This window comes from Leptopilina heterotoma, unplaced genomic scaffold (genome assembly GCF_015476425.1).
Source record: "Leptopilina heterotoma isolate Lh14 unplaced genomic scaffold, ASM1547642v1 Lhet_2038, whole genome shotgun sequence".
Taxonomy (NCBI): domain Eukaryota; kingdom Metazoa; phylum Arthropoda; class Insecta; order Hymenoptera; family Figitidae; genus Leptopilina; species Leptopilina heterotoma.
In genome coordinates this window covers 30,990-43,628 of record NW_025110918.1, presented here as the reverse complement: position 1 = coordinate 43,628, position 12,639 = coordinate 30,990, and the positions used below count along the sequence as shown (strand labels likewise).

The 12,639-nt window shown below is 20.8% G+C and overlaps 1 protein-coding gene across 1 annotated transcript; it reads right to left on the bottom strand.

The window, feature by feature from the left end:
• Positions 1-8,675: 8,675 nt before the first annotated feature.
• LOC122501136 lies at positions 8,676-12,430 on the bottom strand. The gene is made up of 5 exons (XM_043610411.1): positions 12,301-12,430; positions 11,468-11,590; positions 9,421-9,655; positions 8,886-8,999; positions 8,676-8,814 (listed from the first exon to the last, which is right to left on the bottom strand). The coding sequence occupies exons 3-5, from the start codon at positions 9,642-9,644 to the stop codon at positions 8,688-8,690; spliced, it is 465 nt and encodes a 154-aa protein (XP_043466346.1). The 5' UTR covers positions 9,645-9,655; positions 11,468-11,590; positions 12,301-12,430; the 3' UTR covers positions 8,676-8,687.
• Between the last annotated feature and the right edge of the window lie 209 nt (positions 12,431-12,639).

Genomic DNA, 12,639 nt, shown 5'->3' with positions numbered 1-12,639 from the left:
AATTAATTTAAAAAGGAATAAAATAATTGATTATTTTCCCGTTTCTACATTTTTTCTACTTAGATTGAATTATTCTGATCAGGAATGGACTGGGCTGAACAGAAATTATTGTATTTTTTGAGCGTTCAAGCTGCCTTTTCCAAAAACTCAAAAAAAATTAAAGTTAACTGCAATTTATTTATTTTAAATAAAATTATTGAATTAAATTTCCGTTTCTATATTTTTCTATTCAGATTGAATTATTCTCAACAAGAATTCACTGATAAAGTATTTTATTTTACGAGTATTCAAGCTGCGCTTTCCCAGAAACTCAAAGAATTGAAATTAATTGCATTGAATTTATAATTAAATTAAATTATTAAGTTAAATTTCCGTTTCTACATTTTTCTACTCAGATTGAATTATTCTTAACAAGAATTTTGTTCGCACATTTTCAGCATATTTTTTGGAAAAAAATGTTGAGGTTAACTATGGGCTTATATGTAAAACACTTTCTGTATCTTATAGGCTAAAGCCTAGTACAACTAACATTTTTAACACATCTTATAATTTACAAGTATATCTTATGACTAAACATCTTATTGCGCCAGGAACATCTTTATTTAAAAAACTTTAAAAAACTTTATTCATGTTTAATAATTGAATTCTTTTGAAGAATTGTTTATTCATAAAGAATTGAATTCTTGAGAAGAATTTTATTCATATGAAAACGAGTAATTTAATTATTCCATAAAAATGTAATTTTAATTGTGTTTAAATTAGTGATTTCTTTTTATTAAAATATTTTAAAATAATAGAATTTTAAAAGTAATTAAATTTTGTCGAAAAATTTTGCATTTATAAAGATAATTGAAATTTTTACAATTGTTTTTAGATTTTTTGAAAATAATTGAATTTTTTATAAGAATTTTATAAACATTGTTTTAAATAATTAATTTTTTCGAAATATAATAAATATTATGAGAATGTTATTTTAAATAATTGATTTTTTGAAATTTTTTTGAAAATAATATTCTAAATTAATTAAATCCTTGTGAAATTTTTATTATTTATAAAAATAATTCAATTTTGGATGAGTTTTATCAATTTTTTATTAAATATAATTTAATTTTGAAGGCGAAATTTGATGAAAATAATTGAATATTGAATATTTTTTGAAAATAATTGAATCGTTTTAAAGAATTTGATTATAATTTTTTGTTTTCTAGTATTAGCGAATTTTAAGTAGTAAAAATACTAAAAAACAGAAATAGTAGCATTTAGTGTCCGAAATCTAAAGATAGTATCTAAGTAGTAGCGTAACTTAAAAAAGTAGTAAATACTAGGTTTTAGTAGATAAGTGCGAAGCCTGAAAATTACTATTTTTTATCAAAATTTGGTAACAAAATTTTGTTCTTTATAAAAAAAAAAAAATAATTTGCATCATTTTTACACTGAAATTTTCAATGTTTATATATTTATAAAAATTTTAAATATCTTTAGGAAAGAAATCCTTAAAATTTCTATTTGTTAATTACGATTTTGAAGTAGATTATTATAAAATTTTGCAAAAACATTTGCATAATTTCTACTTTTTATTATAATTTTTTAAAGAAATCTCAAGTATTTTTTAAAGAATAAAAAAATTTTTGTAAATTTTGTTTTTTAACCATACATATCTATTGGTCGTGATTAAAAATATTTAATATTGTTAGAAAAAAGAAATTTTTTTTAAATTACCTTGATAAGAAGGCAGAAAATTACAAAATCACCTTTATTAGAAAAAATATTTTAGAAATTCACCTTTATTAGAAATTTGTTTTAGAAAATACGATTTAGAATAATATTTGAAGAAATTATAATTTAAATCTTTAGATTTTGAATTTTATTATATTTATTCTTAATTAATTTGCAAATTATTTATTATATAAAATTTAAATCATTATTTAATATACAATGCTGGCTTGGTTATGGAGGTCTCAAAGGAAAAATAGGGAATGTCTGCCAATGAATCCTTTGGAGCAGGAGTTATTGAGACATAATTATGATCTATAAAAGTAAAAACTTTTGTTTTACCATAAGGATCTGGAACGGATAAGAATGTATCAAGAATAATAATTATTAAAATATAATAATATAATAATACTAGCAAGAAAAAGTTTAATCTCTTAACCTTAATTTGTTTTTCTTAGCAAATTTTTTAAATATCTCAAAATTTTAAGCCAATTTAAAAGCTCAGATTTTGAATTCAAATTCTGCGGGAAAACACACATCGAAAATATAGTAATGAATGTTACAAGAAAGGGTTTTATTTTTTTTATTTAATTCGGATTTTTCAATAGTTGTTTGAAATAATTTTAAAATTTCAGGCAATTCTGTCAATTCTGATTTAAAATTCGGATTCAGCGGGAAAAAATGCGTAGAAATGTACATAATGTATAGTGTTAACTAATGTATAGTTATACTAATGTATAGTGTTAACATTTTTTTTATTGTACCCAGTCAAAAAAAAAACTAATTCAAACGGATTGAAATGAATTAAGATTTTTGGTAGAAAGCGGGATTCATTCAAGCTCTTTGTATATTCGATTGAATTCGATTGAATTTGCCTGAATTTGTGCAAACGAATTCGCATTCGAAAGAAATGACCAAGGCATGCATTGAATTCGTGCTGGCGAATTAAAAAAAATTAAAGGCTCCAAAACTTGTCCATTAAATTAGTAAGAATAGAAGGTTTGGAATTTTAATACAGTTTGACGAATTCAGGAAAATTGCAACATAGCTCCAATTCGTATTTGTCACAAAGCGGGATTCACTGAAGCTCTTTGTGAATTCTTTTTAATTTATTTCAATTAGTTTTTGTTTACTGGGTAATTCGGTTTTTTGAGTTGCTTTTCCAGTTAATCTTAAAATTTTTAACAAATCTGTCAATTACTTTTTTTATTTTACTTCAGTTTTCCGAGTACATTTTTGAGTATAACTAAAAAAATCAATTTGACAATTTTGACTTTTAGGGTGTCTACTATTTTCGTTCAACAAAATTTCCCGGTTAGGTATGTTCTATTTTTTTCGCGATTTTCTTATTTCATCTAATTTAGAATAATATTTGATTTCAAACACAAATATATCTTAAAATTTTTTGGAAAAAATTTTTGTTTAAAATAATTTTAATGGAAAATTTGTAAAAGAAATTACAATTTTTTAAAAATAATCATGTCTCTACAAGTAGAATTGAAAATTTAATTTTTAAAGTTTATTAAAATTATATTGATAATAATTGAATTTTTGCAAAGAACTTTATTAGTTAGAAAAATAATTGAATCCTTCCAAAGAATGCTATTATTTATAAAAATAATTTAATTCTTGACAAAAATTTTTATTAAAATTTTTGAAAATAATAAGCAGCAATAATTAATTATTTACTTAATAAGTAATAAACATTAAATTTACTCAAGAAATACATAAATATCATACATTTTAATATTCAGAAATTCGAAATTATAAAAATGTAAGAGAAATTTAATAATTCCATTTATTGTATAATAATAAAATAATATAATTTGTAGTAGCAGAAAATTGATTTAAAAATTTAAGAGGGACTTAATATTTAAAAAATAAAATTATAATAACGATCACTAACAATATTTTTAAAAAATGTAAATAAAATTCTTTAAAAGAATTAAATTATTTTAAAAAATGTAAATAAATTTTAATTATTTGTTTAGAAAAATGCAATTATCTTGAAACAATGGAATTGAAAAATTTCAACAATCTTATTTTTAGGAATTTAAAAAAAAAATTTTGCGAAAATTCAATTTTATTAAAACATTGAAAGTGTGTATCTTTTGTAAAATTAACTAATAAGATTTTAAATTGAATAATCTTCGCAGTGATAAACAAGAATATATTAGAATGTGACTCTTTATGGAATCCAATTATTAATTAATTACCAAACTAGTTATGGATACGCGCGCTAAAGCGCGCGTGCACGTTTTCCAAGGTTTGATAAAAAACGATTTAAAAAAAGAAAAATGCAGAATTTCAATTAGAATAAATTTTTATTAAAATTTTAATTAATTAATAAATTTTTTTCAATTATTTAAACATTATTATTATTATTATTTAAATGTGACCTGGTCTAAGAAAAGTAGGCAAAAAAATTCTTTAAAAAACATGACATAGTAAAGTCTGGGATAGGAAATTCAAGACGGTACGCTTAAAAACAATTTAATTCAGAAGTCTTTGCATCTGGGATTTTCTTCTTGATTTGGATTCTAAACTATAAAAAAAATGATTTTGCAACAAAAATTAAATTAATAGCTGGAGTCTTTTTAAGAATTATCGATTTTATTTTATAAAATAATAAAAATTCAATTTTACTACCAAAAATTTAGATTTTTAAAAAAGTTTTATATATAAAAATATCAAAAAGAAAATTCCAGATGCAAAGATGCTTTGAGTAAAATTATTTTCAAGCTCACCGTGATAATTTTTAATAAATTTTAATTTTTTCGACTACCTTGTTTGCATTTAAGGCCTCTTTTCTTAGACTATGTCCCATTTTACTGAAAAATGATTTATAAATGTAAAAAAATCAGGCTGTTTTTTGTTTCTTCGCCTTCTGTTCTATATCTTCAATGTCGATTTTTTCAATATTTTTAATCCCTTTTGATAAGGTCTTGGGATCAACTTCCTCCCCTCTAATTTTTATCACATCTTGGAAAGATCCTACTTCGAGAAATACTGAAACTAAATTAAAAATTATATTATAATTTATTATTATATAATTAAATTATTATTTAAATTACATTAAAAATTATCAAGAAAATCACACAAATCTAATAAAAAAATATATTAACGTACCTCCAAAATTCATCGTCCCAATGATTTCCAATTTATCTCCTTTCTTGTAGAAATCATTAAAATTAGAGACATTCACATCTGTTACATGAAATTCTAATTTATATGTTCCATCAGAGATTGATCCACAGACGAACTTCGGAACACGATTTTGGCCGACGATTTTTTGCAGATCGGTTTTTAAATATCCCACGGTTTCTAAAATAATGAATTAATTTTATATTTTATGAAATTAATATTCACTCTAAATTAACATTAATTAATACATTATATTTTAATAAATATAAAAAATCCAGGGTGGTGACTTGATCGAGAAAAACTGGAAAATGACCGGGAATTTTTTTAATTAACTGGGAAAAACCTTTAAATTCATCATTGAACCGGGAATTTTTTTGATATTTATTCAAGTTCTTAATAGAAATTTTTTTATATCAAAATTTCAAAAATTTGCGGATAAAAATTTGACCGGAAAATACAAAAAAATTGACCGGGAAAAACCGGGAATTTTAAAAAATAAAAAAAATCACCACCTTGAAATCTCTCATTAAAAAATAATAAAATTACATTTATTAAATCATTTAATTCTATTATAACTGGTTTTTTTAAATATTAAAAAAGTGAATAATTTTTCGAAAATAACTGATAAAAAATTATGAAAATTATAAAAAAAAAATTATGTAAAATAATTAAAAAAAACAAATTTGTTTATTGATTTATTAAAAGTAATTTAATTTTGAATTAAATAAAATTTGATTTTTTTGTTTTAGTAGATTAAATTTTAAGTTAATTTATTATATAATGCATTATATTAAATATGCATTAAAATTTGTATTATTAATATAATTAATAGATTATTATTGAAAATTCAAATTAATTATAATTAAAATAATATTTCAATAAAAATTACTTGTAATAATAATTTATTTTTATATATTTCAAAATATAATAATTCAAATTTTACTTTTAAAAAATGAAATATTTAAATTATAATTTTTTAAAATATTGTTCATTTAAAACAAAGAAAAAAATTTTTTAATTAATTTAAAAATATATAAAATTCTAATACCAGTTAACTTTAATAAATAAGAATTATGTAAATAATTATAATAATATTACTAATTCTTTTAGATGTTGCTTTTCCCAAATTTTCCAAGCTCCAGTTTTCAACGCTGCTTTCCTTCCTTGTATTAAAAGTTCCCAAGACAGTAATTTTAGTATTGGATTGAATACTCAATTCAAATTGTTGATTCCCACCTTGTTTTGTTTGGGCGTAAGAATTTAGAGGTCTTACGGAAATGGCATCAAGATGCAGAATCTATAAATTTATAATAATAATAATTTTAAATAATAATAATAATAATAATAATAATATATAATTTAATTTTGTTTGTCAGGAAAAGAAATGATTTATCGATTAATTTATTGAAATTTTGTAATTAATTGCAGGAATCACAGTGGCATTTCCATTTAAAAATTGAAAAAAAAATGAAATTTTTATTTTAAAAAGGGGGGATTTTTCCTTTAAAAAAGGAGGATTTTTAAAAACACGAGAAAAATTATTTTATTATAACATAAAGTGTTTATTGTTGATAATTTTTTACGTGGTCTTTAAACAGTTTTAAACATTTATTTAAAAATGTCAAGTGACAAAGTTTCGATATTTTTATTTTTTTGAATTTTTGAATAAATTTATAACACCGTTCAAAAGTCTCATAAAAAATTATTAACAGTATAAACAACAAACAGACGTAAAAAATAAATAAATAAAATTTACAAACAATACAGAGTTTATTTTCCAGAACTTTTATTTTTATTTTATTTTAAAATTTTTTTTTTTTTAACTTTTATTCTATTTATTTTTCTTGTGTTATTTAAACATTTCACAAAAATAAAAACTTATCAACAAAATTGAATCAAATTTTTTTCTTAAAAAAAATTAATTTACTGAAAAAAAGGGAAAAGGAGAGAAAATATTTGAAAATAGGGGATTTAGGGGTGGATCTTTTTTAATTTAAGAGAAAGAAAGAGAAAAAGGAGAGTAAGAAAAAAAGAGATTAACTGTAATCACTGAAATTGAAAGATAAAGGAAAGAAATTATTTTAATAATTGAAAATTGAGGGCCTATCAATTTTCTTTTGAAATACAATGAGAGTGAATGAAACTGGTCTAAAAAAAGTTTTTTCTGATATTCCAATTTATTTCTAGACTTTATAAATAATTTTCCAGATTTTAAAAATTGTCTTAGTGAGTTAGAACTGAATTTCTTTATCATTTTTAACTATAAAATTATTGAATGCAGAAATCTAAAAAAAAATTCGCATATTTTCAAAAAATTGTACTGGTATTTCAAGCTTTTTTAAAAGAAACTTACAAAATTAGGTCGAATTGAAGCTTTCACCCTTTCGATTTGCTCTTGCCAAATTTTTACCAGAATGTCAGCTCCGTTGTCGTTGCTAAAAATGCATCTTTGCAAATAACATGACCCTGCTTTCTTCGGCGCTTCTATTTTTTTGACATAAAGAATTAATTCGCTGAAACAAAAATATATTTCAATAAATATAAAATACACTACATAGTTAATTTTTAAAAATGATATATACTTACGCTGTTGAATCATGAATAGTGATTGCTTTGATATCTTCGTTAGACGAAAGTTCCATTTTTTCCATGATTTAGTTTTTGAAGGAAATTTTCGAAGCACACACTTTGACACAAAATGTCTGAAAATGCTTTTAAATATGAAAAACAAAAGAACATAGTTTTCGATGAAACGTTTATTGCTCTTCATTTATTTGAAAATTTTCTTTTTCGTTTAAATTCAAATTTTACGGTTAGCATTCGTTTACTTAAACCCGCGAATTGCAAAAAAAAATTTATTTAATTATAAAATAAATTTTTTAAAAATTGGAAAAAAAATTTTTAATTTCAGGAATTGAATATTGAAAGCATTAACATAGTATTAATTGTTTAGAAATAATTAAATTTTAAATAATTAATTAGTAATTAATTTTTAATTTTTGTGAATCGAGTAAAACGTTTTTTAGTTGTTAAAATTTAATTTTTAGATAGATACTTTTTTTAATCGTGAAGCAATTTTTTGCTCCTTTTTAAAAATAAATTATTGAATGCTAATTCTGAAATTGAAAAATTTTTAATTACATTTCAAAAAAATTAATATTTTGATTAACGTTATAAAAAATATAAAAATTATCAATTATATTATAGTAATAATAATAATATTATAATTATTTATTATTTTTACAGTAATATAATAATATAATAATATACAACTAATATAAATTAAAATTTTTTAATAGGTTTAGGTTCTTTATATTAAAGGTGCTAGAGTAAAGAAAATTAAATATCAAAAATTCAGCATTAATGTCGAAAAATACGAATTTTTTATTCACAAAATTACCAAAGTAACAAAATTTGGTGTAATGATTCAATTTTCAATTTGTTTTAATTTTAAGTATATTGTGGTTAATAATGTTTAAAAATTAATGATCATATAATTTAATAATAAGTATTATTATACTTTTGAAATAAACACAATTTTTGAAATTCGAATTTTTTATATATAGGTATAATTTTAATAAAAGTAAGAAATTAATTTAAAATAATGAATATTATAAAAATATAATATTATTTATTGAATTGAAGCTAACAAATATAATTAATACATTTGATCTATATTTTTCTCTATTTTATTAATTTATTTATTAAAAATAATAATAATTCAATTTTTTACAAAAATCTTATACATAATTTTTAATTATAACATGGTTAATATTTTTGAATTGAATAAAAAATAAAAAATTATATATATGTTTTTAACAGATTTTAAGTTAAGAAAAAAAGAATTTGCACAAAGAATTTGCTTCGTTGCTTAGGATGAATATCATTTTTTGATACTGGTTATTATCACCGCAACTTTGTGGAGCAATAATAGTCTTCACAAAACCTGTAACTTCTCTGTAAAAGAATTATAAAATTTAAAAAGTAATATAATTTTTATTTTTAAAAATTAAAACGATTATACTTACGTGCTCCAATTTCCAATTCTGATTGAGGCAATTTCCTCATCTGAGGTGTAGATGATTTCTTCTTCTTTCTCAGGAGCCAATGATGCAATTTTCTCAGTAGATGTGGTTTCTTTTCTGAATATTTTTACAAAACAATGAAAGTTATTTTGTTTTTTGAAATAAGAAATTGACAAAATCTCTTTTTAGAAGACTTTTTTTATCATAAGGGGTCGTCCATATACCACGTGGACAGTTTTTCAAAGATTTTTGACCCCCCCTCCCCCCTTGTGGACACAAAAATACATGGGATCGTGGACATTTTCAACCTTTTTTTAACCCCCCCTCCCCCCAAAAGTGTCCACGTGGTATATGGACGACCCCTAAATTATAATAAATTTTAAGAATTAACAAATAAAAATTTTAATTTAAATAAATTTTATTTTAAGATATTATTATTTAAAAGAAATAAAAATTAGAAAATTAATTATTTAGGGAAAAAAACAACAAATAATCGATAATTTGTAAAAGGGATAAAGTAAATAAGTTTTATATTTACTCATTTAAATCGAGATAGTTATTCTTTCCAACCTTGGATTGCAATATCCTATCCATGTTTACATCATTTGTTTCTTGAAATGAATCAGATTTTTCGAGATGACTGTTTTCCTCAACCATGGATTGCAACATCTCATCCATGCTTGCATCGTTTAATTGTTGAGATAAATCAGAATCTTCATGATCAATAACAAATTTTGAATTTTCTTTAACTTGCGAATCCATATTTTTAAAATCTGAAAAATAAATAGAATAAAGGGAAGTTCACCACAGATCTCTTTGAAAAATTTTAAAACTTTTAAATCACTTATAAGATTTGCAAAAATTGATTTGAGATATCCTTGAATGTTTAAATTAACAAATTTTTCAGCTATTTATTATTTTATTAAAAAATAATTTTTATTTATTATTCTTAAATAATATTGTTTTTGGTTTCACGTAAGTCTTTTTGGAATTATTATTTCTAAAAACTTCTGTGAGTATATAATTTCATCTAATATATCCGATTATTATTATATTTACATTTTTCAAAAATAATTTGTTTTTCATTTCTTATTAAAGTATATATAAATACCTATAATAATTTTAGAAAATGGACAATACAGAGTTGACACAAAAATCTATTTTCTAATTTCTCTGATTTTCCCTAACAAAAATTTTTTATTTCATATAACGAATTTTATCAAAAATTGAATCTCAAGGTGACCACCAAAATTTAATTTCATTTTTTTATGATTTTTTAATTTCTACCAAGAATTTAAAATTTTTTCGTGATCCACTTAAACAATTTTCAAGACTGTTCATTATAAGAAATAAAATAATTTTTAAAAGTAAAAATGTGAATACAATTTTTTTAAAATATAATTTTTAATGCATTTTTAAAAATTACAATATAAATAACAAATTTTTAAAATTTAACTATTTAAAACATTTATCAATAAAAAGTTGTATAAAATTAAATTATTGTGAAAAATTTGTAAATATAGTTTTGTACAGTTCAAATATATAAAAATTTCAAGTTCAACTATATTTAAATTAAATTATTTAATAAAAATAAAACTGTAGCTATTCCAAAATTTAATTCTTAAGAAAAAAATTGTAATTTAAAAATTATGTCAAATTGAATTATTTTCTGAAATATGTAAAAAAAATATTCAGCAATTGAAATTGACAAAAATTTTAAGTTGAATGGCAATGAACTTCAATTATTAAAAAAAATTAAATTCTTTTTAAAGTTTGAATAATTAAATTTTAAACTTATAAAAATTTAAAGTACTTTCATTTTTATAGTTTTAAATTTTAATAAATTAAATTTAAACTATTTTGATTAATTAATGTTTTCATTAATAAAAATTAAAATTGATTAAATTATAATAACTGATTAAACTTTAAAATAATTGAATTTTTAATTAAATAAAACTTGAAATGCTTGGAATTTTAATTTGTTAAAATTTAGAATAATCAGAGTTGTCATTAAAAATTTATTTTGTTTTTCCCTAACACAAATTAAAAAGTTTGAAAAGATTTGAAAATGCGTGCTTTTCATTACTTCTGTAATTTCTGTTGAAATAAAGAAGCAAATTTTTTCCTTTTAAAAGAAAGCAATTTTTTCTCTGAGAGATATTTTTTTAATCAAATTCGAGAGAGACAATATAAACATAACCTATATGCATGATTAAACAAAAATTTTCAATAAAAATAATAAATAAAATATATACATTTAAAATAAAGATTTCTGCCGACAAAATGGAATATAAATAGTACACTTTCTTTCACGGTTCATTTGTTTTTGTAAAGAGAAAATTTTCTTTGTATTAATAAGATAATAAATACATTTTTTAAAAAATAAAATATTATTAATTAATAAGCATTTTAAATTTCAGTGAATAACAAAAATTGTCTTTTGTTCTGAAAAAGAAATATCGTGTGTGTATCATTGAATGGAATAATTTTGGAATAATGTGCAAAAATAATTGACGCGAAGAGAAAAGCAAAGTAATTTCTTGAATTTATGAGAAGATAAATTAACATAACAATTGATTGCTTACCTTTAAAATAAAGATTTTTGCCAACGAAATGAAATATTAATAAAACACTTTCTTGCACTCTGATATTTTTAGGGGATATTACAGAAACTCACAATAGAAAGCACGCATCGAAAGAACCACCGACTGAAAAACAAACATTATACACAATTTAAGCGAGAAACAAAAGACACATGGGCAAGATCGAATATATCGAAATAATCGAATTGCGATAAGTTGTAAATAATGTAATAGATGGAACTGCGGTTGTCTAATTATTGGCGGTAATTTTTAAACATAAGTTAAAAAAATAATCGAAAATTATAATTAAATGAAAAATATTAAGATTCTTCATTACAAATATTATAATTTTGAAAGTGATAATACCAATTGGCAATTGAGTTTCCTGAATAAATTAAGGCTTTTTATCAATACTTTTATAAGTTAAAATAAAAATTGTAACAGAAGAATGATATAAAAAAATTTTTTTTTTAAAAAAAGTTAAATTAGATGTTTAAAGGAATAACTAAATATAATTTCATTATTAATGTAAGAAATATTAAAATTATTCTCTTAAATTTAAATTAGTCTTTTATTTTTGATATTTTAAAAATCATATTTCTTCTAGTAAGCAATTTAATTATTAAAAACTTTAAGATTTATTTGATTTCAATAAGTATATTTCAAATAATTCATATTAGTTCAATGAAAAACATATTTTTCAGCTCGAAATAAAAATATTTTTAAAAAATGTTGTTCAAATAATTATAAAATAAATTATCAAGGCTTTTTTTTCAACACAATAAGTAAAGATTTTTAAAAAAAATTTATAAATAATAATGTAAACAAAAACTTACCTCATATTTAACTGGTCCTCCTCTCATTTAATGTGTATAGAAAAATAAAAATAGCGGAAGCTTTCTTCTTAATCATGAAAATCATTATCCTTAGTTGTTTGGTTGGAGTTTTCTTATAAATTGATAATCCTATTTTGAGTTAACATTTTTCCTAAACAATAGACTTAATCGAGATTCTATAAATTATTTTTGAAGGACAACTAAAACAATAAAAATTAGTTAGTAAATAATTAATAATATGAAATTATTATATTACATTAGTATATTGTCATTAACATTGTTATTATTATTTGCCATTATATAATAATAATCATTTTAATATCATCATTGTCATTATCA